General features: G+C 46.8%; 9 protein-coding genes; 5 read left to right on the top strand and 4 right to left on the bottom strand.

The window, feature by feature from the left end:
• Window positions 1-1,131: 1,131 nt before the first annotated feature.
• FFUJ_09919 (uncharacterized protein) lies at window positions 1,132-2,388 on the top strand (the record flags this gene model as incomplete). The annotated part of the gene is made up of 1 exon (XM_023568125.1): window positions 1,132-2,388. One exon carries the CDS (start codon window positions 1,132-1,134, stop codon window positions 2,386-2,388), a length of 1,257 nt encoding a protein of 418 aa, XP_023435471.1.
• A 523-nt stretch (window positions 2,389-2,911) lies between these two features.
• Window positions 2,912-4,030, top strand: FFUJ_09920 (related to glutathione S-transferase; the record flags this gene model as incomplete). XM_023568124.1 has 3 exons in its annotated part: window positions 2,912-2,923; window positions 2,975-3,124; window positions 3,170-4,030. The coding sequence occupies 3 exons, from the start codon at window positions 2,912-2,914 to the stop codon at window positions 4,028-4,030; spliced, it is 1,023 nt and encodes a 340-aa protein (XP_023436175.1).
• Window positions 4,031-4,123: 93 nt separating this feature from the next.
• Window positions 4,124-6,094, bottom strand: FFUJ_09921 (related to TEA1-TY1 enhancer activator; the record flags this gene model as incomplete). XM_023568123.1 has 6 exons in its annotated part: window positions 4,124-4,469; window positions 4,521-4,826; window positions 4,874-5,090; window positions 5,141-5,927; window positions 5,981-6,005; window positions 6,063-6,094. The coding sequence occupies 6 exons, from the start codon at window positions 6,092-6,094 to the stop codon at window positions 4,124-4,126; spliced, it is 1,713 nt and encodes a 570-aa protein (XP_023435470.1).
• Window positions 6,095-7,250: 1,156 nt separating this feature from the next.
• FFUJ_09922 (uncharacterized protein) lies at window positions 7,251-8,537 on the top strand (the record flags this gene model as incomplete). Its single annotated transcript, XM_023568122.1, has 1 exon — window positions 7,251-8,537. One exon carries the CDS (start codon window positions 7,251-7,253, stop codon window positions 8,535-8,537), a length of 1,287 nt encoding a protein of 428 aa, XP_023435469.1.
• Window positions 8,538-9,563: 1,026 nt separating this feature from the next.
• FFUJ_09923 (related to integral membrane protein) lies at window positions 9,564-10,972 on the bottom strand (the record flags this gene model as incomplete). XM_023568121.1 has 5 exons in its annotated part: window positions 9,564-9,919; window positions 9,966-10,096; window positions 10,185-10,644; window positions 10,722-10,758; window positions 10,814-10,972. The coding sequence occupies 5 exons, from the start codon at window positions 10,970-10,972 to the stop codon at window positions 9,564-9,566; spliced, it is 1,143 nt and encodes a 380-aa protein (XP_023435468.1).
• Window positions 10,973-13,020: 2,048 nt separating this feature from the next.
• FFUJ_09924 (uncharacterized protein) lies at window positions 13,021-13,621 on the bottom strand (the record flags this gene model as incomplete). XM_023568120.1 has 2 exons in its annotated part: window positions 13,021-13,378; window positions 13,434-13,621. 2 exons carry the CDS (start codon window positions 13,619-13,621, stop codon window positions 13,021-13,023), a joined length of 546 nt encoding a protein of 181 aa, XP_023435467.1.
• A 319-nt stretch (window positions 13,622-13,940) lies between these two features.
• On the top strand, window positions 13,941-15,903 carry FFUJ_09925 (uncharacterized protein; the record flags this gene model as incomplete). XM_023568118.1 has 6 exons in its annotated part: window positions 13,941-13,975; window positions 14,063-14,324; window positions 14,373-14,759; window positions 14,809-15,476; window positions 15,545-15,591; window positions 15,644-15,903. 6 exons carry the CDS (start codon window positions 13,941-13,943, stop codon window positions 15,901-15,903), a joined length of 1,659 nt encoding a protein of 552 aa, XP_023435466.1.
• Window positions 15,904-20,293: 4,390 nt separating this feature from the next.
• Window positions 20,294-20,759, bottom strand: FFUJ_09926 (uncharacterized protein; the record flags this gene model as incomplete). XM_023568117.1 has 2 exons in its annotated part: window positions 20,294-20,447; window positions 20,509-20,759. 2 exons carry the CDS (start codon window positions 20,757-20,759, stop codon window positions 20,294-20,296), a joined length of 405 nt encoding a protein of 134 aa, XP_023435465.1.
• Window positions 20,760-21,838: 1,079 nt separating this feature from the next.
• FFUJ_09927 (uncharacterized protein) lies at window positions 21,839-23,517 on the top strand (the record flags this gene model as incomplete). XM_023568116.1 has 2 exons in its annotated part: window positions 21,839-22,745; window positions 22,793-23,517. The coding sequence occupies 2 exons, from the start codon at window positions 21,839-21,841 to the stop codon at window positions 23,515-23,517; spliced, it is 1,632 nt and encodes a 543-aa protein (XP_023435464.1).
• Window positions 23,518-23,672: the final 155 nt, after the last annotated feature.

Genomic DNA, 23,672 nt, shown 5'->3' with positions numbered 1-23,672 from the left:
TTTTCTCTCGAGGGAGAATTGTTCTAGACCTGTCTAATAAGCTTTGGCAATTGGCCGTTAAAATGTTACCTAACGCAAGGTCCACAGCTCGGTTAAGAAGCCGATAAGCGTCAAACAGCCAACACATGCTTACACGACGCCAGGGCAAGGGGACGCAAGACAGCCTAGGACCTCTTTTCTAAGGGATAAACGACTTGGGTGAGTTTAGGATATCGTAGTAATCCTTGAGACCAGTTTATCTTTGTACCTTGTTTAATGGTGGAAGTATAAGACGCAGGCAGATTGAACATACTTTGCTGTCTTGGGTTTTTCAGCAAGTCTAAGTATACTCACAAGTCAAACGATCCGCAGGTCATTAATCTTAACTTGGTCTTCCTCATCGACGAGATGTCCCCTAAGACGATATTCGTCAACCTGCCACGATCGACAGTAAACAGTGGACCTAAAAAGACGCATTGTCATATAAGAATCTCAGTTTATTGGACTCAGCGTTTGATTCAGCTAAGCCTCTCTTTTTACGCGTCAAGGCTGATGCGCAACGCCGAAGGATTCAGTAGCGTAGCGGGAAAGAGGAAGACCGTCTCATTGCGTTTACGCAAAGGCCAATCAGACACCCCAGCACTGGGCCAACTAAACTTCAGCGTTGACTAAGGTTAAAAGGTTAATGCCCTTGCACTTTAGCTACGACGCGACCAGTTAAAGAGTCTCTTTACTTTATTCTAAAAATATGGTCACAATTTGATAAATGATGAAGCTTCTGTCTTTATGGGGATTATGTCTGCCTTTTACTCTCATGGCTTTCCTAATCATACTGATGTCTTGGGGGCTGGCCTGTGCTACTTCGACCAATGAGATGCTATTTCGGTGAATGACTCTGCCTACGTCATATTCAAGCTGTGTCCAACATGAGGCAACAGAGTCCCTCAATGGATATCTTCGCAGTAAGAAAGCGGTTTGATATTAACTTGATATACTCAAAATCAACAGTACAACGCCTAAATATCTATCCTAAACTTATTTAAACTCATCTAACTTCACCTAAATCTTTTTATTTCTCAGGGTACAGTCTTAAGGTTTTCTGTCCCCCAATTGACATCGATCTCAAGCACTTGACAGTACCTGAATCAGAGCATGGCTCCAGATACTTTTCCAAAATTCCTCCAACTCCCCAAAGAGATTCAGATTCTCATCTGGGAAGCCGCAGTCTGCCCAGTTCCGGGCGATCGCCACGTTCACCGATTCTATATCGCCGACTATCGTGTTCTCCAGCCAACTCCCATGAAACCGATACAAGGGAGATTTCTTCGCTTGCTACGCACCAAGAAGTTCGAATACGAGTCTATGAACATTGCTCCAGGGCTTTCACTAGCTGTCCCAATTGATGATGTTGCGGGCAACCCAAATGACTCCGTCTACCTGACAGACAGCTCTCTCTGGACTATTTGCAAGGAATCACGTCAGGCGATGGAAAGACGTTTCGGTAAGAATGAATGGTGGTCACACGTCAAGTCTCCCTTCCACCCAAAACGTACCACAGAGCCAGGCCAATATATCGGCCAAAAAGGTGCCACTCATACGGCATCTTACCAAGAAAACGATGGTGTCGTCAAGCATATCACAGTAGATTTCGACAACGATCTCATCCATCTTGATCCTCGATGGCTTAGCCATGTGGATTGGTGGCATGTTAGCCCAAGCGTCTTTCTATCTCTATTTGACGAAGGCCCCTCCCATGAAAGATCAGGATTCAGCTTCGTAGGGAGCAACATTGCGATGGATTATGACCCCTCGATTATGGATACACTCAAGAACCGCAGGGTTCACTACAACCAGATAGGATTGGGGATGACCCGTGGAGCTTTTCAAGACATGATCAGTTATTTCCTTGACGTTGCCAAGCTCACGATTTGGTACATCGATTACAGCTTGATACGGGCACAGCATTTCCCAAGAATTTCAGAAGGGAGAAGAGGACAGCAAAATAGGAACACGGATACCCCAAGGGAGATATTCCGTTCAAATGATTTCATCTACACGGAAGTCAAAAGAGAAGACATCGGTACCGCGTGGTTCGTAAGCAACGGCGACGATGAAGCCGACTGTGGCGAGACAGAGACTGCTTTTGACATGTTTGACATTCTATCACTAGACGGTGCCCTATCACTCGGCGATGATGATCTTGGTCATTTTCGGGTTCTAGCTTGTGAACCAGTGGTTGGAAGAATGACTCGACCGCGTACACCGTGGGCACGGAGATGCGTTGGTGATGAGACCTGCGAGACTTGTTATCCCGACAAGATTGTGCCTCGTGTGCCACCGTCAACTATAAGACGAAACTCGGAAACTTCATCAGATATTTCCAGCTCAGACTTGAATTTATTTGATTGAGGAGATCAGACGAAAAGGCTAAGGATCTCTATTTTGCGAAACAACAAGTCTTGTATCTTGGGTTCTGTTTCAAGTTCTCGATGATGGCAACACAAGCATAAAGAAGCTCACAAACAATCGATGTTACTAGCAAGTTTATGAAAGAAAAACAAAATCGTAAAAGGTTGCTTGAGATGATGCTTGCTTTGTTGGTTGCCATATTCTGGCCCCACAACTTATAGTTATCCGGCCGGTTTGCCGCGCGGTTGTCACCATAAGCCGCCGAGTTTGGTGACATGATTATCAATCATGTTTGGCCGATCAGATATCATCGCATGATGCTTATATATCGAGCTTGGGAACATTTAATAACTGATTGCGTACCCCATTTTCTTTGAAAAGAGTTGGCAAGAAACTTCCATCCCTACATATCTTGAATCTCAAGCCATACAAGTCGCATATCATCCCAGGGCAGAATATTGTTCGATCTTTTTCTTTGACTTATTATTTATCCAGGAACTCTTCTTCCTTAGACATTAGAAATATGGGTGATCAGGTAAGCCTTCGTGCTATGGTACTGATAGTGCGTTTACTAATGCCACCAAAGCCGGATGAGATTAGGCTCAAGCCAACCAAGGACGGCTCTTTTATTCGGCCTGACAGTGCCTTTCGCAGTTTCGTATCAAAAGACCCAGATTCTCAATTTCCGGCTGAGAAAGATCGCTACGTTCTCTATCTCAGCCCAGGATGCCCATGGGTAGGTCATCACTAGGCTATATCTTTCCAGCACTGACAACCACAGTCTCATCGCGCCATGATCGTGAGGAACCTCAAGAAACTCGAGGATATAATAGACTTATACATCTGCTCTCTTACTATGGGAAAAGATGGTTGGTTCTTCGATGATAGCCCAGAAGCTGGCAAGTATGGTGTGCTCCCCAAGGATCCACTATATGGACTCGACACGTTGAAGCAACTATATCTCAAGGCCAACCCAAATTATGAGGGCCGATACACCGTGCCCGTACTCTGGGATAAAGAGACACACACCATGGTGAGCAATGAGTCGAGCGATATCATTCGGACGCTATACACGGAATTCTACCACCTTCTTCCTGATGAAGATCGTGAAATCAACAGACCTGGAGGTGGGTTCTACCCCGATGGCTTGCGCGAGAAGATTGATGAAATCAATGAATGGGTTTACCATACTGTCAATAATGGTGTCTACAAGAGTGGCTTCGCTATGACTCAAGCTGCATATGAAGAAAACGTTGAAAAGGTTTTCAAGTCACTCGATCGACTGGAGAGAATCCTTGACGAAGGCCCCTTTCTTCTCGGCAAGCACATCACCGAGGCTGACATCCGTTTGTTCCCAACTATTCTCCGTTTTGACGTTGGGTATGTCCCTATTTTCATGTGCAACCTTGGAACCATCAGGGATCACTATCCGAACTTGCATCTTTGGCTGAGGAGGCTTTACTGGGACACTAGCTTCAGAACTCATGGCGCGTTTCGAAAGACTTCTGAGACTTGGCTTGAGAAGTACAAGACTGGTTACGCGAATGCTAGACGAAGGGTTCTTGGTATGACTGGCCCGGATATTGTTCCCAAGGGGCCCCTAGTTTTGATCCACGAGTTGGAGGAGGGAGAGAGGCTCTAGGCCTACTCACGTAGTATGACGGTCACCTAAGTACGAAACTAGCAGTGATATACATATGATATTTGATGGATGTATTACTTAACCGCCGGACTCCTATACCAGGTCTTGATACGCGTCAAAATTCACTGCAGGCATCGGGCCTTGTACTTGACCAGCAATGCTCCAAGTGTGAGAGCACTCAGCCAAGCAACTGACCAAGTAGCTTTGTTCTTCCGGAATACCAAACTTCTCGATTGATCTCGAGGCTTGTATGGATGCGTAAATCAATATGAGTGGTGCATGGCGAAGCCCATACTTCATTTTGTAAATCCGAACCAGAGCAAGAATATCTTGAGCTGCGGTGGTGCAAGACAGAAGTGCAGTTTCTCGAGCCGAGGCAACGTTATTAGTGGTGGCCGACTCATAGTTCAAAGCAATGCGAACACTGCTATAAATAAGGCTTCATGATACGATCAGTCGTGTTATTCCATCTGGAGCATTGGAGACCTACTGGAGTGTAGCCACCGCGGGTGTTATTGTCACACCCGTCGACCATTTATTCCATTTTGCAAAAGCTGGCAGTGCGTCCCTCCACTGCAAAAGCTCAAGATTGAGATTATCAAGCAGCGTCTGGCGTGTGAAGACGTCTGTCTGCGTTCGAGGCGTCCGTGGAGAAAATACTGTCGTCATCATCTTCTCAACAATTCTGTACAGGCGAATCTGCTCTTTGAGATACGGTATGTTTGACAAGACTCGAAGCTCTTCTGGGTCATCCCCGAAACCAACAGGACGCCAGTACTCCATTCCGGGACCGTCACTGGCTTTGTTAGTTGGTTTGATATATGGCAATGGAGATTGTCCTACGTTATGAACTCCAGCAGATCAACCTCGGCGCTATCAAAGACCAGTTGCACAGGTCTCCCAAGTATCAAGCTGATCAGTTTGTCTGATATGTATGAGCCCCAATAGATTCTGCGGCGGATCTCAATATCTTCGCTTGAGATAATGGTCGAGTCATGCGGCAGCCAGTTCATGGGATCACTTTGAAATCCCAAGTCTTGGGCCATGCGGAATGCGATACCTGCCTTTCATTAAAATCAACATTTCATACGAGCATTGAGTATATCATACCTGAGAAAGCCCATCCCTTGGATACGTTCCCTCGGCCAATTTCAAAGAATGCCAAGCATAAAAATGACTGGACGGTGGGGATTGAAGGTCGGCTTAATCCGGATACCATCACGATACTCTCAGCCGCTTGGAAGAACTGCTCAGTCAGGTTCCGCTCCCCTTCAGTGTCCGACATGAGGAGGCCCAAAGCGCAAATAGACAGGAGAAGTGCAGATGACCAGTACTTGCAGCCTTTTCGCTCACCAAAATGGTCTCTTAAAAACGCCTCGCGGTAAACGAACATAAAGTGGGGGTACTGCCAGCGAAAGAATTGCTGCAGTGCTTTGAAAACTGTGTCGTCTTCCAGTTTGATGCCGAAGTGATCCATAACATGGTCAAAGTTGGATTCTGCGTACAGACTCTGCGTCGGGCTTGGATAGCTCTCGCTTGTGGAGAGAAGATCACTGTTGAAGATGCTGGTCGCTCCATGGTAAACTAGTGATCCTTCTGCATCTGGTTTCAAGCGTGCGCGAGCTGTAGTATCAGTTTGGATAGTCTGAGACGGCCCTGCGATAGAAATATTTGATGCGCCCTGTATATAAGCCGCGGGCCCAAGCATTTCGTCTCGGCGAGCGGGAGAAGCTTCTCTCAACTCCTGGATGAAGGCCTCTAATGACGCAACTCTATTTCTCAGACCAATCGTGTACTCTGAAGATGGTGGGTTTCGTCTCTTGTCGATCTTTTCATACTCGCAGCCTGCACCCGCTGTTGCACAATTGGTGCATGGGACTGTTCGTGTGCATCTCAACTAGCGCTGTCAAACTTACGCAATTCCGTTGGATTATCCCGATGTCAACTTACCTTTCGGTATCGGCAACGTTTGCAACTAGGGTTTCATGTTAGTGAATTATGTTTTTGGTGACGCGCTTGTCCAAAGTCTCACGAGAGTTCTTGCTTCCCGGTTGCGGGGTTCATATCGGGCTAGGCTAGATACAACTAAAGTAAGCTGACAGGGTCCTATGATGCCAAGTTTAAATGCTGATCAGGCATCACCCAGGTTGTTGCGAGATATCAGCCCAACATTGAGGAGGGGGCTGGGGAAGCCGGTTGCAAGGTTAAATGTGAGATGGAGGTGTGGGTCGGGATTGTGTGTTCTATTGCCAGCTAACCGCTGCCTACCCTGGAACAATCTGTCATAACGCTGTATCTGACGCAATCATCAAATAGGCTGAGAGGAGAGGCTTATCTTGGGAAATTAAATAGGCCGCTGGTATACTGCCTGAGATTCTATAATAGGGTTGTTCTAAGTCAATAGACTAGGCAGTATTATATTAAATCTAATATATAATAAATTTATAACTCACTCATTTAAGTAAGTACTAAAATATATTATACAGTCTCTTAACATATAGATAATGCCCTTGGGCTTTATTTAGCCAAAGCCGCGAGGATGTATAGCTACCACCACAACGCCGTACTTATTAGTTAAGAAGCACTCAAAGGCTGGTGACATTCTTATATTGTTCAAAGCCATCGCGGACCAGAACCAGTCAGCGCGCTGGCATATGTAAGGCTTATGGAATATTACAAGGGTTGAATCATAATTATCGAGATCTGACTGGAGCAATTTCTAACTTAATGATTTAAAGTTAAGACGTATAAGAGCTTAAATCAGCACGAAGAACTTGGATTAAGGCCATATATATTAGAAGAAAGGTAGATACAATTGCTAAGTTCGGCTGATTTAAGCTCTCGGCCACAAGTCTTAACTGCAAATAACACATCTAGCTCACAACTTAGACATTATACCGAGATGTCTGACCTATTGCGAGTCATCGTGAAAGCTTCTAAGTAAAAGCTTATATTTAGGGAAACAATATCGTGTTCTCATTCATCCATCACCTGTGTTTGCAGCCTAAAGCTTAACCTTATAGGCCGCAGCTATCCCAGACGACTGGATGTTGGTATTTCCTCCGAACCTTAACACCAGAAATGACTCATTCGACAATATAGTCTTTGGCTTTCTGCTTGCTTTGCCACTGGAGTTGGATATAAATACCCTCATAATCTCCCCCCTCTTGCCTTTTTCAGTTTCTCATCTAAACAGACGACCACTGAAGAACAAGAGGAAATGGCGCTCGCTGTGACAGATCCTTTCATCAGGCTACCACCGGAGCTACGTGTACAGGTTCTCGTATGGACTGGCTGCAAAGCGTCGATATCACGGATAATCCAAGCCTCTCCCACCATGCTGCAACAATATGTCGCACACAGGAAGTCTATCTTACGACAAGTGCTTGCCGCCGAGTTTGACCCCGAGATGAGACAAGATGCCATGGCTATTTTGCTGTTTCCGAGTCGTCGGAGCTCTGGTGATAAGCATCAACACAAGCAGCTTTGTCGTGCACACATGCTGGCTTGGTCAAAATCTCAGCTGCTCGATCCGTTCAAGGGTAACGACGACGACCTGGTGGGTCAGCTCAATGAATTACATGATCGAATTCTTCTTTTCGTCGAGGACTATATCACCAAAGCCACCGCTTCCTTTCCCCCTCAGGAATATCTCTGTCTACCAAAAGTTCAGCCGCCATCAATGGAAGGACATCTCATGTTCAAAGGTCTCAAGGTCGCACCGCGATTCAGTTCCGCCAGTCTCACATCCTCAGAACGGAAAAGGTTTGTCAAAGCATTTCTGGTGTTTGACCTACTATGCAAGAACAACACATTCGCTTATGTTCCCAGCAAGCCAGGGCCGCGTAAAATCAGCAACGCCGAGTACGAAGCTGTCGGGTGTGTCCATAGCTACGTCTGTTCTCTATACGGGGCAATGCTAGCACAATGCAACCATGCTGATCTCCCAACCGCTTTGGCGCCTCCTTCATGGAGAACTCAGTTGTTTTCTCCAGTTCCCGACGCCCTTTTCTTTGATGCGAACGTCTATGCACCTAATCTGCGTTTGCTTTCTCGCGACCGTGGCGATGATATTGGCGATGATATTCTGGCTGGTCTATCAATGCTTGGGCTCGATCGTCTCACCAATTTCCTTCGCTACAATATGGCTGAGCCAAATGAAAGGGAAGTACTCGACAAGAAACTCAAAGACGTCTGGAAGTTTGGATCCCCTTCTATCTCCCACCCGTGGGAATCGTACTTTGCGGTGTTACTCGTAACCAAGCGAAAATACAAAAATGGTCGTGAATCATCTTTATACAAGCGGCTCTCTTTGAAGTCCGAAGAGAAACTCAGATACAAGCTCGGCCAGGAGCGCGCTTGGGTATTTTTCGATGACAATCGCTTTTACCCGCAAGAGAGCGCCGAACAACCAACTTTTCCATCAGAGACATTCCTTGCGGAACAGTCGGCTAAGAAAACTTTTATTAACGATTGGTTTGATAGTTTGAGAGATAGAAAAGATTAAATACGAGGCTAAGCTACTTGGGCAAATTCCTCCTACCAATGATCCCAAGCCACCACGGATAAAGTGGAAGTATGAACTCACTCAGAGGAGTGGTGTGCCACTTCTAATAACAACTACTGAGAATGGCATTTGAGCGCTGATGCTTTTCTATCTAAAATATAGTTTCGAGACTGTTATTTTGAGTTCAGAGGCCTGATAGTTGGTGCATTGTACGCCTGGTCTCTATACATCAAGACATGCAAGTCAGCACGACAAAACTCATGTTATGGAGAGGTTTTCAGAGGCAATTGACAGTGCTTCCATATTCACTGGCGTTAAAGTGTCAGAAATAAACCATGGCGCAAAGTGAAAGCTGTTTGTGAATATCTGTTGCCTGAATATCTGTTGCCGTGTTTGACTCTGAACAAATGATCCAGGAAGCGCCATCAAAGCATCATCCGTAACTTGAGCACAATTTTGAGACTATTCATAAAAGAATACTAAGCTCGCTACTATCTCAATCATGAAGCGAGATTTCAAGTCCATTGCGTTAAGCGAGTGCCTTGCAGCAGCTCGTTAGGGATCCCTCAGTGAGTAGGAAAACATCAGACTTCAATACGATATCGAAATAAATTCGGCAAAAGGTACCCTAAACTTGGCAAAGATATCCTCAACCTATGATAATTTACCTAAGTCTTTCTGTTATTTAGGACTAATGCGCTGAGCCTTCTTTTCCCTCGTTGGGAATTTCCATTCATAATCAGTATGCCAAGGCACTATGATTTCTTTGACTTTCCACTGAGCTTTGCCGGGAAGCTTCTGGTAAACAAGTGATAATACGCCGGCTGTATCCATTCACAAGACCTGACATGGCAATTCATACTGTTCTTGCTGGAAGAAAGACATCGGTATCAATTTGCGCGAAGTTTGGTATCTATCATTATACTTCATATCATACAATGCAAAGTCGCTATAACAGCCTGAAGAGGCTTCTTCATTCCCTTGACAAAAAAGAATACCCTTTATTCAGCTCCCCCCAAAGATCCCCTACTCGTAGTATATTCTTGTCTCATTCTTAACTTGAATGCCCTGTACACTTGTGTTGCGTGCGTGGCTGTCAGGTCTCTCATCGGCACAACTAGTGATGACAGTGTTGTGATTGGGGACACGCTCTTGGTAGCCATGAAAGTTCATATCATCAGATGATCCGTCTTCAAGCTCGGCAAGCTGTCGTTGAGAACTGTTGTCGTCGATTTCCTTTGTTCGAGTAACGTTGGTGAGCTTGATACCACGGCTGCTAGTCAAGCCGCTGATAGGATTGGGAGCACTTGAGTTGGACTTGGATGAAAGTATCGAGCTCGAGATGAACTTGCGGAAGATCGGTCGGATAATAGGGAGACAAGCTGCCAAGGTTAGTATAGAGGTCAGTGATAATACTATGCTACTTACAAGAAATGATTGCGAGATAGGCTTCTGTGCCTGCCCAGATAATGACTCCCCTAATGTCCCTCGCCATTTCAGTCGTCTTGGGATTGAGGTTGATTGCTTCGATAAGCACGATGATTGAAGCTATACAAACGCTACGAGGGAGGTCAAGTTAGCTTCGTATCAACACAAAGCAACAGAGATGATGAGGTAAAAATGGAGGTAAAAATGACCAAGACTTACAAGATACCAAACATGAACAGAGCGACGACAGCGATCTTCTGGCCCGGGCGAAGCTTGAGATTCTTGACCTGAAATACGGGCAACGACAACACGGCAATCTCGAGCATAAGATGCACCAGCGTCGTACCGAACATGAACTTGGCAGGGTCGATATTGCATACAGCGTTCTTGATGTTGTGATCCCAGTAGGCGTTGACGGGTATGCAGTGGAAGATGGTCATGAAAGTTCGGATGGTGAGCCAGATCACGGTGCATCCCTGAAGGATACGGATTCCCATTCGGATGTTCGAGACACTGAATAGGCGCCAGTAGAAGCCGAGGATGGCAAGCTTAGAGAAGCCAAGGGACATTGCGTATGTGAACTCGGCAATGAATAGTCCTTTTCGTGCGTACTCCTCGACTGTCTCTGCTGGTAGAGGAACCTCCGACTTCGCATGGCCAAGACCCATGTCCACAGCCCCTAAATAGATTTTAGTATGCTATGACTTGACTACCTTGATGAAGTCTGATGAGGCATGAAGATGTCCATGTACATACAGTAAATTGTGAAGCTAAAGTAGAGAGAAGCAGAAATCTTGGGAGGAAAAGATCAGTAAGTGGATACCATCAGAGGGACAAGTGCAACTCACCCAGGACATCATCGCGAAAAAGTCATCCCACCACAATGCGACGTGTGTAAGCCTTCGAGATATCAGACGACAGACCAAGAGAGTTGTGGCGACAGAGTAGGTGATGATCTGAGAGCTCATCACCCCAGCATCGGGTGTGTAGTGTGTTGCGGTCGCCATTGTCGGTGAGTGAACAATGAGAGAGCGGCAGAAGAAGATTCCGCGGACGGATACCACGACAAATTATGTATCAGTACCGATGGGTCTGCCCAATTACCCGGTCGCTGGGAACCGGAGAAAGAGATAAACGAAAAACGAAAAAGAAAAGGTCCCGCAGGGCGGATTACTATATGAATGAAATGGAGAAGAGAATCAAGGCACGAGATGTAAAGAGTAAGAAGCTAAGAAATAGGATCTACAGCACTACAAAGACGAAGAAACAGGGGAAACGGCATTGCTACTCATTTTCTACTAACCGTCAGTGCACTAACTCAACCAACAGCAAGAAGACGGGCTAAAAACAGACGACGTCGCATTTAAACTGTAGATCTCACAGACCGTCTCCGGGGAACCTTGTCGATCGACATTGTGCCCAGGTAGGATGATATGGCTCCGGCACCTCTCATTCGCCATATGCCAGGTCCTGACGTCGTAACAAGTCCTGTGCTATGCCCTGACTCTTCAGCGTAAGGGCTTCATCCTGGAAGGGACGGAAAAACGCAAACCAGGGGGATCCTCCTGTTAAGGTTTGCTGTGGATTTTGATGAGGCGTTAGGGGAGGATCTTGGCATATTGATCCGCTCTGGATCACTTCAGCTGGGAATATCCGATAGAATGCTGACCTCCCGTACGCCACTGATGAGATCCCAGACCGTGGCTTGGACGTTTGGAGGAAGCATGCAGCCTTGACTTGACTGAAACGAGAAGAGTAATCAATTCGTACGCCAGGGAAAATGCCGAAAGTTTAAATTGCTGTACGTAACCAAGCCAAAGCTGTCGAGTAATGCTAGCGTCGTTTTGGCATATTGAACCCCTAACGGCATATGAAAGAGGGTCCGAGTCATAATCGACGCGGGGGTTGCCTTGGCTATGCTTGGCAATTATTCATGGCCGAAGCTACAGCTCAATTAGGCTCCTTTGTGAAACACCCATCACCGGTCCGTTCGAATGGGCTATCAAGATAACGGTAATCACTTCGTTGGTGTTGGCCTATCTCGAGTTCTTAGCTCGATGTGGAGAACATCTCTCCATGAGATGGGGTTAGTCTGGGGGAGGCAAGGAAATCCTCCGAATCCTGTGCCAAATGACAAAAGGCTTGCATGAGTTTGGGTAAAATAAGGCGGATTTGATATGGATATACTCCGTATTAGACCTTTAGCTAACAATTTTGGAGCCTTTCATCTACCGCTAATGTTTGTGTCTCCCAAGGAGCTTTAAGCAGACTGAGAGTGAGAATGGCTTGAAAGAGACGCAAGAAGCATTTAGCTAGGATATTTAAGTTCTATCTCATCTGAAAATACGATCTTTGTTCAAAGTGCAAGCCTTGAACTTTCAGCATACCCGGTGAGCTGATAAACGCGTCCAGCATTCAGCCAAGACCCTGGAGAAGGCCTCACTTCTATTCCGTAGTCCAGCTGGCCATTTCGAATCCTTCGTGAGGCATTGGGCTTCTGCTGCAATTGGGCGGTAATTCGCTGCCTTATTTTGCAGCCCAGAACCCATGTCGTAGGGATGTCACTGCCGGGGAGGCTAGGAAACCTTGACGCCACAATTACTAAATGAAGACGGGGACTGAATCGTGTGAGTAAAGGGAAAACAGTTTGCCGGCCGCCGAAATATCGAGCCAGGATTCAACCTTTCTTCATTCGTAAATATGGCAAAAGATCGGCATACTAATAGAGTACTTATGCTAGCTGAGGGTTCTAATGCAGTTCGTCACAGAACCAACACTCGCCGAGAACAAATTGGACCCTGATATGCCTATGAGAGATACGAGAATGTCATGTTGGTATCTGCTAGACTGAATGATGACTCGGACCTTGGATTGTCACGGGGATGAATGATCGACAGAGCTCAGGCATGGTAGCATTCGTTGAGGATTCGACGGCGTTGGCTGTGTTGGTTCCGTGCAACGAGAGACGCTACAGTATCTTCCCGTCAAGCATCGACCAAAGGTACCCGTCAAGGGGCCGAAAGGGGTTCCTGTAACCCTGTGTTTCATCTCAGCCTCAAAGTCCCGAAGTGTAACCCTCACGATACTCACATTCTCGAAGCCTCTGGATGATGATGCCCCTAGCAGGCCTCCAAAAGATCTCCATAGGCTCATTAGCCTGCGGCCTTTTGAGACTCACTTCAATGACATTAAGGTCTGTGCTGTTATTGCTTTTCAGAGCGTTTTTGTTCTCGAACCCAACAAATTCGCGGTCGTTTACCCTTGTAAAACTCAATATCTCAAGCGAAGTCTCATTTTCCAGCAGCGCCTGGGAGATCATTTTGCCAAGAAAGTGCCAGAAGGGGAAAGGATAATCATAGTCGTGTTGAACGCCAATCTGAGTAAATACCTGTCGTTGTCGGGCGTCTGATATTCTTTTCAGCCGATCAGTTGCACGATTCTTCTGTGTGTATTGACAAAAGGACTCACTGCAATACCACATGTTTCACGCAATCAAGTTCGAAACTGATGTAACGTTCCTCGCCTAAAAGGAGAACCTTGGGGAGTTTCCATGACACAACGGCGTCACGGTATGGGACTTGGCCGTTGACGAGTTCAAGGTGAGGGGTACTTGAGGATTGGGGATCTGACTCGACGTTGGTTGAATTCAATGCCATTTTCTCAGCTCTGGTAGGAACACGAATACTAAGAGATTGTTGTACAGAAACCTCGTATCCTGCCCCGAGCCTCTTTGTATTTTCAATTATGTTACGGTGCGGAGGAAACTCGGTGGCTTTTGTAGTTTTGTCCAACTACTCGAATGAATGCAGGGCGGTAAACACGGCGCGCTTATTGGTTAGCTCGACATCACCATAGCATACTGAGGGCTGAACTTCACAGCTTATAAACAAATACTATAACTCTCAATAAGCATATGGTCATCTGAGAGAGCGCAGCATCGTATTCCCCCTGTTCGTCCTTCTTGGAAAGGTGAATATGGGAGACCTCAACTCGTCGAATTTCACCCAGCCGTAGAATATTTCTATCATTAATTACAATGGAACGGATCATCTGTTATCAAAGTTTGCTCCACCTTGGGTCAGCTCTCCCACTGTCAGGGGCACGTTCGATATTCTTGAAAGCTGCATCTTTACCCTCATTGCCTGCATCTTCACGGCCCTTCATCTCGACGTAGTTTCTAACCCAACATGGCAACGACTGCTTTTCGAAAAGGCAAAATGGGTTCTGTTGACTATCGTTATTCCAGAAATCTCCATATTAACCGCCACCCGTCAGTTTATGGAAGCCTGGGAACTCAGGTCGGACCTTCAAAAGATGTGGAAACAACAGAAACCATCCAGATCTAGTCCTGAAGATGGTGTAAGCCGTGTTATTTGGAATTTTGCAGCCGTTGATAACAGAATATAGTTCAAAATCAACACGAAATATGCCTACTTTATCATCATGGGAGGACTTCGTTTCGACGTCAGTGATATCCTCTCTCTTCGGGATATCGACCCTTCAGCCAAGAAACTGTTCAACGGCCCCAAAAATGGCCGGAAAACCGTTCGTGCAGGCCCGGGCGCTATACTGTTACTCGCCAGAGAGGGACACTGGATCAAAATTCAACAGAACGAAATTGACGACAAGAGTAAAGCTAACATATTCCAGAAAGCACTTGTTCTTATCCAAGTGCTCTGGATGTGTATGCAATGTTTTTGGAGGGGTGCATATGGATTTCCAATTACACTGTTGGAATTCCATACCATGTTACATGTAGCCTTTGCTGTTTTCCAGTATTGTTTGTGGATCAAGGTCCGTATGTCTGCCCAAATCTCACTGCACTTAGCTGATAACCGAACAGAAGCCTTTAGATATCAAGGAAGCAATCGTGGTTCAATCGCACGGCCTTGAAGCCGAAATAGCCATAATGTTGCAAAGACAGTTCTACAGCAGGATGTCATACAGATTAGCCCTCTTCAAATCTCGACAAACCCCAGAACAGCCACCTCCACTAGGACCCTCCGGAAGACAAATGCGATGGATCGATCAAATAGCGCCTACTGAGATGAAGGTTGGCGATATTCTAACATCTGGGCTCGCTCTATATCGGATAGATGTCACGAGTGGTTACTTTCCGCTTGAGAACATATGGGGTCCTATGACAGTGATAAAACACAAAATCAAATCGAAAGATTCCCCGGACTTTTGTTTCGACCTCACACCTGAGTTCCTTAGGCGATGGAATGCTATTCTGTCCAAATTCCCCGACGAACAACGAGAGAACCTAGCTAAAACGATGGGATATAATCAAATCTGGAGAAGTGACGTTGAAGCCGGTATACCTGACCTCCCGGAGAGAGAGAAACGCATCCTTCTCCTTACGCGGCTGGTAGAATTCAGGCACGAGCCGCTGTTAGACCGCGAAAGGGAGTTTTGGGAGGGCAGAAGTATCTTCTCCTTGGATATTGCTCCGCACTTTGAAACGCAAGGCTTTCGAGAGACATATGGCCCCATATGGAAGTTCTGGAGGTACGGCAAGGTATCAATTTTCGCCTCACTCTATTCTATTTCTTATGGTATTTATCATTTTGTACCAGGGCTATTGTTCAAGTTACCTTCGCACATAGAGGAAGTCTTATGGAAGGTAAGCTGTTTGTTTATTGTAGGCGCATTGCCCTTTTATTTCATGATATCAGGCTTGATCTGGCTCACAATTTGGTGTCTGTTTCTCAACGAGTCTTATGTTCTCGTCTTCCCAAACAAAACACCGGAATTTCTCAAGAAGGCCATAAGACAGCTCGCCAAGTTCTATTGCATATACTTGCTATCTGTTTTAGGCGTCGCATATATTCTCTCAGGGGCCTTCATTGTCGCCGATATATTTGCAAGCCTGCGGTATTGCCCTGTTGGAGTTTTCATCACCTTCCAGTGGTTAGAGCTGTTTCCGCATTTTTAGCCATGTTCCTGATTATTGTTTACTTTCTTTTTGGAAATTGTATTAGCACTCCCTTTAATAAGCTTGGCAGCTAGAAAGCTTTGTACTGGCGACCCTCAGTGACGCCATTAAGGCGACGATTCAGAAAAGCAAATGAAGATCTCACATGCGATAGGCCTACATAATACAAAGGTTTTGAGTTGTGTGTTTTCAAGATGTCATCAATATCAAGGAAGCCGACAAGCTCAGGTTGAGCATGAGTGTAAAACAAACCCAACGCGCCGCCCCAGTAAACACACGCGACATTGGAATGCACCGAGGTGCGCTCGATCTTCTAAACATTCTCCGCTCGATGCTGAGTGGCTTTCCGTCGCAATTCGTGTCTTGGGATCCAGTTCCCCATGCCTCGTTGGTTCAAGTGGGCGACACGGTGAAAGGCTGGATTGTAGGACAAGACGGCCATCTTGGGGTCGAGATGAATGTGACAAGCATGCACGCTGATCTGGCCTCGACAATAGCTTAATGGCAGCAAGGTAGTCTTTGCTAAATACTATTGTGTCATCAGCCTTGAGGTACTCCTTGTCGAGTACCATAGATATGCAGTACTCGCGTCATGATCAGTGAGAGATGGAACATTCGATCCATGGATACCGACCAGACAGCCTTCTTACCCACTGAGTCGCAAGAAGATCGTTTTCGGTCGCTCGATTTCTTTGTGCTTCCCTCCTCATTACTGAGGTACAAAATGTTATTTCCCGTTTGGAAGAGTGCCAATACGAGCGAGACGCTTTCAAGGCGATTGATTACGTGGTATTTCTTAGCGGTTATAGTCCCACTGTAATATTAGATACTGAGCAGTGGAGGCAAATAGTTACAGTGGAGCGCTACAGCCACAGACAGCCAGAAGATAGGTATGAGCGGCCCCTTGTGGAGTAAGAATACGGGACTTGAGATGAAAATATTGGTACAAACTTAGGAAAGAGTCCCCAAAGCTTAGGCCAAATTACCTGAGTCTTTTTATCTCTTAGGATTAGGATCATGAGTTTTCTTCCCTCCCTCGGGAGATCCCCAAATTCTAGGTACATCACCCACTGAAGGAAATGACGTAAAAGTAAGTGGTTTACACAAAAATTACTTCCGTCACAAAAACCTTCTCATTTTATGATCTCTTTGAGGCCTTAACTTCTTCATTTGTTGCTCAATTCCCCGACCCAAATTACTCTTTCCTTCAAACCTTAGTTTTCCTTCTCCCGGACTCCCTAAACGAACTCAGGCAGATCAATCTGTTATGACCTAGGATACGGTGCTGGCATAAAGCACATGAGTCTGTACACGCGCTGCCAAATTGCCATCTTCGTGCATGACTTACAGCACATCGCAGTAGTGATTCAATGGCCCCAATCCGAAAATACGACGTCGATAATTAACATGAAGCTTTGACCCTTCTCGAAAGCGATATATCATCCGGCTCCTCTGTGCAGTTACAGTGATGCTTGGTGATGGACTAGCCCGCCGCACTGATCCATACAATCTGCGACGATTGCTCCAAGCCGTATGTAGTAGAAGTCTCAGAACATAACCGTTGTCAAATTAAGCCTGTGCAGAAAGATCTCGCGCTTATGTTGAAGTGGCTTCCAGCAGCTGGTGTCTCTTACACTAGGCCTATTGTGTACTGCACCCTATGACCTGCTGGCTGAGCGCATAGACAGAAGACGAGTGCCAATTATTAGAAGCACCAGAGTTTTTGCTTCCCTCATTGCATGGAACATGGCGGGTTACTAGCGATTAGTCCTTATCCAGTCCACTGGGTCTTGTTCTCAGGTGTTTTCCTCTTCGTCGGAGGCGGTGATGCAGCAGCTTCATGCGGCTGATGTGATGCGGCTTCTTTACCACTTCCATAAGTGCCCTATTGATAGAGAAGGGAGATCCTTGGACGTTGCTGGTACTGACTGAGCTTGGAATCGTTTTCATAGGCCTTCATTCTGCCACTGTTCATCTCCAGAAACACTGCAGATCTATTCTTTCTCGGGCAAGCGACCCAGCCATTTTCTCGGCGATTTCCGCATCTTTCACTATCTGCCAAGAATACACGAAACTTGAGGCCGTTATGTCAGTCGATGGTATGCTCCCTGAAACTTAGTTTTGAGATAGCTATCTTGAGTTCAGAGACCTGATTGCTATCCATAAGTATCGCCGCTTCGATAAAGTCGGGTGTCCGAGCTACGGGACGAGTGGTTGAAGCTCGAAGACCGTCGGCGACTTTGACAGAGATGTTTTGTGAGCACTAGCGGGATACGACCTGCACAGTAGTGATCGAGCCGCCACGTAGACGTGATAAGTTGAAGTGTAATCCAATCTTGGTGATAAGGGACTCAGAACCTGACTCCATATCCTCCTACTACCAAGAATTCTGGTTTCAATTATGGTCTGTACTGTAAGAAAGCAAGATTCCGGTCTAGTCTAGTCGACCCAACTTGGCCGGCGTGGGCCTCGGTATGTGGGAACATCCTCGAAAAAGCCAATTGATATTAGGGGCCAGGTCGAATTCTTCGAACCCGACGTTCCATGTACAAGGTGTGGAACGATACCAACGCAGTTGCCTGATCCTAAGGCTCACTAACATATGAGGTTGTTGCAGTACTGATGATTGAGCACCTGACTAGACCGAAGGCGTTGATTATGGTTGCAAGAGTTGACAATCCTTTTATCACAGCAGGCCCAACTGCTCTCTGCCCAAGCGGAAAGGGGGAAAAGATAGAAGTGACGTTGAAAACGGACTGAGGAACAGCAACAAGATGACTCGTGGCATCGTAGATGGGTTGTTAGTTGAGTTCTCCTGCTAAATCTCATTTTAGTATTCAGCCCAACAGACAAGGCCTCCAGGGTTGAACCCAGGAGGAGGGAATTCAGCGCCTTCAGTGAAACCAGCTGGAGGAGGGAAGTTTCCAGGAAAGCCAGGAGGAAGGGCTTAGAGACTGTTAGAGACTCTTCGAAGATAGCGAGATTGGTTGAACTTACCCCCACGGCCGGGAAAACCAGGATCACCGGGGACATGTATACATTTACACTAGGAAGTGCCAATGTGTATAAGATTATGTCAAAGACTCCATCCAACTCTCTGGAACTGAGTGTTGCTTGCCCAACTGCAACTGTCCTGCTGCAATTCAGCATGGCTTCCACCGACGAACGACCCGGCCCTGCAGACTGGTGCTTAGCCTGAGGAGTGGAGTCTTCGGCGGCCATCGGCTGTGTGTAGTTTCGGTATGCTGATGCAGGGGGTTCGTCGCTCTTCGAAAGGGGCTGTCCTGGGATGCTCCTCTTCGGTCAGATGGGTTGTTATTGTGGCATATAGTGAACTTCTAGGGTAATGACAAGTAACTAGATAGTAGCAGCCAGCTGAAAAGAAAAAGTATCAGTGTCTCAATGCTGTGTTTGAAGGTTTCTCTTCAGGCATGTTGAGGCCCACCGCTCGGTACTCGACACTCGGCATCCGGTGGGTTAATGGGGTGACAAGCTGTTATCTTGATTGATAGATTATTGATCTTGTTGATGGCATTGGTGATGGTCTTGATGTTTGATGGTCTTGATGTTTGATGGTCTTGATGTTTGATGGTCTTGATGTTTGATGGTCTTGATGTTTGATGGCCTTGATGTGGATGTTTATATTTGGTGGTCTTGAAGTTGGTGGCTTTCATGTTGACCTGAGAGCTCAGCAGTCTGGTTGTGGCCGATAAGAAGTAGACGGCACTGGTTTGAAGCTTGGGTACTTGAACTATTGTGTAGGTTCCAGGCCTTCCTTTTCTCTGAGACGGGAGATTGAAAGGGTTGAGTTGTCCTTTTTGCAGTGCTGACATGTATATACCTAAGATACTTTATGGGAGAGGTGGTAGACGGCGTATAAGGTGAGGTAAGGAACACATTGCCAGGTTCATCAACCCAGAAAATCATTGTGAATACACAATTCAGGGATATCTCATCAGCCGTTCCATATGTATTAGGTAGGTCGAGTTCGTCTTGGCCTCCTTGAAATGAAGGAGTTGATCGTCGACACTACGTAGAAGTGCGAACTCATCGTCGACGTTTGACTTGGTCATTGCCATCGATCCAGGTGCTAAGGGAGCCGTCCATCGGCGGGCCTCAAGACCTTGTGAGATCGAAAATTGTCCGAATAGTCAGGGGTTCCTTGCGTTTTCCTTCGCTTACATGACCGGATCGTAGTGGTGAACCGAGTTCTAAAAAGGGAGCCGTCCACAGGCGGGCCTCAAGACCTTGAAAGAACAAGGTCACCAGTCGATTGAGTCAAGGGTTCCTTACGTTTTCCTTCGTATAAGTAATTATATAACACCCACTTGTGTCCTAGTGGGTGACGCGGGCACAGCATATCTCCAACACCACCAGTCGGGTCGAGACTCTAGAGAGAAGGGGACCACTTGTCAGCTATCTCCACCCATTTGATAGCGGCACGGTGTGCCGAATGAGCGAAGCGCTCATGCCTTCGTCGGTCACCAAGGGTATTGTAACCCCATACCCATTTCCGGAGAAGGCGATTATGCCTCTCTGCTTGCCTTCGGTAATATTAGTAAGCTGCCAAACTTTTCAAATGGGATGTAAAGGACAAGAACTTACTCGATAGCGAAATGGGCCGTCTCTTCGGCAATGTCAGCCACTATCTTGCGCTCCTGCAGTGGGATATTCCCACTTGCCAGGAAGCCGGGCAACCACTGTAGATGAAGCCTAAAGGCCCAAACAGGGTTGTGGCCATTGGCCAATGCCGAGACCCTTTGCCGGTATCTCAGTGCCTCTTCGTTCTGCCATCTCTGCATCAACTTGTGTTGACGCCTGGCCTCCCCGAACCTGCGTCTTCCCGCAACTCTCATCCCATCATGCCGGCGCTTGTATTCGGCCTAGGTCACGGAACGCCACATCATATGCGGCCTGAGAGCCGCAGCTCTGTCGCGGATCTCCTGTCGACGAGAGACAGGGGTATGGGTAGGGAGAGGGGTGGCTAGTCCCATGGCAGCCAAGTGGGCTTGGTCGGCGGCGTTCATGGCGATGGTATTGATATAGTGCCAAGAAGAGGAGGATACTTATAATTATCAAGTAATTAATTTGATAATAAAATCCAAAAAGAAAACCAAAAAGCAAAACTCCCAAGCGTAATGTGATGATGATGATGATGATGATGATGAGGGTAAAAGAGAGCTACATTCTACATTGCAATAATAAACAGGCTATGTCATACCTGCCTCAAGTATTGGGTATTTGATAGGTAGCTTAGGTACGGCGAGTTGCTACAGTTACCTCCAAGTTTTCTTCTGTACCTATGGAAAGAATGTCCCGACATTTATTATTACCAGACGCAAGAGCACACCCGTCCCATGGTAGTGTCCTTGTCCATAGTTTGGCTTCAAGAAAGGTTCAAGAGCCAAGTTTGTCTTCGAAAATATGATCTTCATAGTAGGTGATCTTGGTGAAAGCGTAAACCTGTTGCTGACGCTATCCCTGATGAATATTGACAGTAGATATGGTAACACAAGGCCGCGGGCATTCCAGCCTCGCCACATATTGGTTGGTTGTAAGACAACTTCTAGTGCTGTACATTATACCAGAACGTTGACGAGCACATGTTTAGCGTACCTAGTGCGGTTGGTGGTATGATGACGGGCACTTTCTGGGCATATCAACCAACACGCTAAGATTTCCCAATCAGCCTTTCCTTTGGGAAGGCAATATGCACATAGAATCGACAGAAGTTCATGACGCATCTTGTATTGTCATAAATTCCAATCCTTAATGTAAAGGTGATGTGACCTTGTTGACCGCCAGACTCGTGACGTATCCATCACGTGAGATCCTTATTCCCATTCGCGCCCGCTTACGTATCGATATCATCAACAATCTAGGCACGTTAGTCTAGACTAACTCTAACCGCCAGCGAGCGCTCCCCAAACTCAAAATGGATCGCCTCTCAACTGAACTCCTCTCCATGATCGCAGCGGAGGCTGCTGCGTCTGGACCGCAAATTGACATCAACACCGTGTTCGATGTCTGGGACTCTAATGACACGTTGAAAACCCCCCGAACGTTGTCACGACACAATTCCCTTGCCCCATACGCCGCCGTTTCACGCAATTGGCAGCTCGCTTTTGAGCCCTTCACTTTCCATACCCTTGTCATCTCGCCCAAGAGGCTGATTGAGGCGGCACAGCACGGCTACCTCACTGAACGGCGCCTGGGGTATGTACGCTTCATCGCTGTTCTCATCGCCTTTCCACTTCCGCGACCGTGGGATACCCCCATTATTTTCCCTCCTGGACTAGAGACCAGAGGGGACTTTTTGAGAGCTAGAGATGATGCAGACTATGTCTCATCTGAGGATGAGCTAGAAGAAAATGAAGGTGATGGCGACGGCGACTCCATCACTAGCGCGATCGACTTTCCCCACCCGAGAGACAGAGGCTACGATAGAGTATTCGCCAAGATCATGAGAATTCTCTTCAACGCCCTCAAATTGGCTCCTGTCCACGAGAATGACCAAGCATATATCGATATACGGTTCGGCTTCCCAATTCCTCGGGAATTTGGACTGAGCCGCATGTCCAGCCCTGAAGAGATGGAAGCAAATACCCTAGAGGGTCCTTGGCTTACAACTATCTATCTCGGTATGAGCCACGACGGCAAGGAGCTGCCAGAACTGCCATCCATAGCTTCATGCAGTTTTGAACTCGTCTCGTGGAGTTTATGCTTCGAACCTCACACAGCATGCATCCTTGCAAGTAAGATGCCAAATCTGAAGAAGCTCAAACTTCATCTTAGCGACAGAGAGTTAAAAGATCCAGGTCTCAGAAATGAGATGAGAAAAAGTAAGGTCTCCATGGGCTGCATACCTGAGTCGCTGACAGTTCTGTAGAGCTCGCAAGTTCGCTGTCTATCTTGCCGCAGGGCATCTACGACTTGGATTTTCATTATTCACGAGGCATACCGCGGGATCACTCACATATGCCCACGAGTATACTAGATTCAGAAGAAGACTACGATCACCTTAGCCAGTCTCTCTTCAACTTCTCGCAGCGAGAGAACATAACGCGATTCTCAGCGGAGGGAAGTTTCGAACTCACCATAATGGGCCCGTCGGAAGAAGCTCTGTCTAGTCGTCCCGACTGGTCCAAACTCGAAAACTACGAGATCGGTTTTCTTGCCATCACCCCCGCCGGAAAGTGGCTCGCGGTGCCCTATAAGCAGGATCCAAACACTGACATCTTCAAAACCAAACGATGGGGACCGCCGAGTGGGCGGTCGCGAGGTTACTACTCAAGTTTCAACGTCAATGAATTCAGAGGTCCAGTTGATCCAGACTATGCACATGAACTACTCTGTGCGGCCGGGCAGGCAGCTTCTTACATGCCCGGACTACAACGAATGATTATCAATGTCGGAGTGATCGGGAGCTACAGGGTCTCTTACAACAGAGCCAAAGTTGAACCGTGCATGAGAATCATCGGGAAGAAGCTGCAGCCGCCTACGGAAGACATGCTTCGAATTTGGCGTCGCGTAGCGCATGAGCATGACCACAAGCTCGTCCTTCGTTGGAAGGACACAGCCAGGATAAAAACGAGAGTGGAAGATTTTGAATAAATTGGTCATGAGGCTTTTGTATTACGATCATAAATGATATATATGAGAATCAATGGGTATCAATGTTGCTGGTCGGGTCCCGTGTTTCCCCCTGGTAAAAGAACTGTCCTTAATCCTGAACTCCTCCCAATGATATACCGAATTGCAATGAGACA

This window comes from Fusarium fujikuroi, chromosome FFUJ_chr09, assembly GCF_900079805.1.
Source record: "Fusarium fujikuroi IMI 58289 draft genome, chromosome FFUJ_chr09".
Lineage (NCBI taxonomy): Eukaryota > Fungi > Ascomycota > Sordariomycetes > Hypocreales > Nectriaceae > Fusarium > Fusarium fujikuroi.
This window is presented reverse-complemented; position numbering and strand designations above follow the sequence as displayed.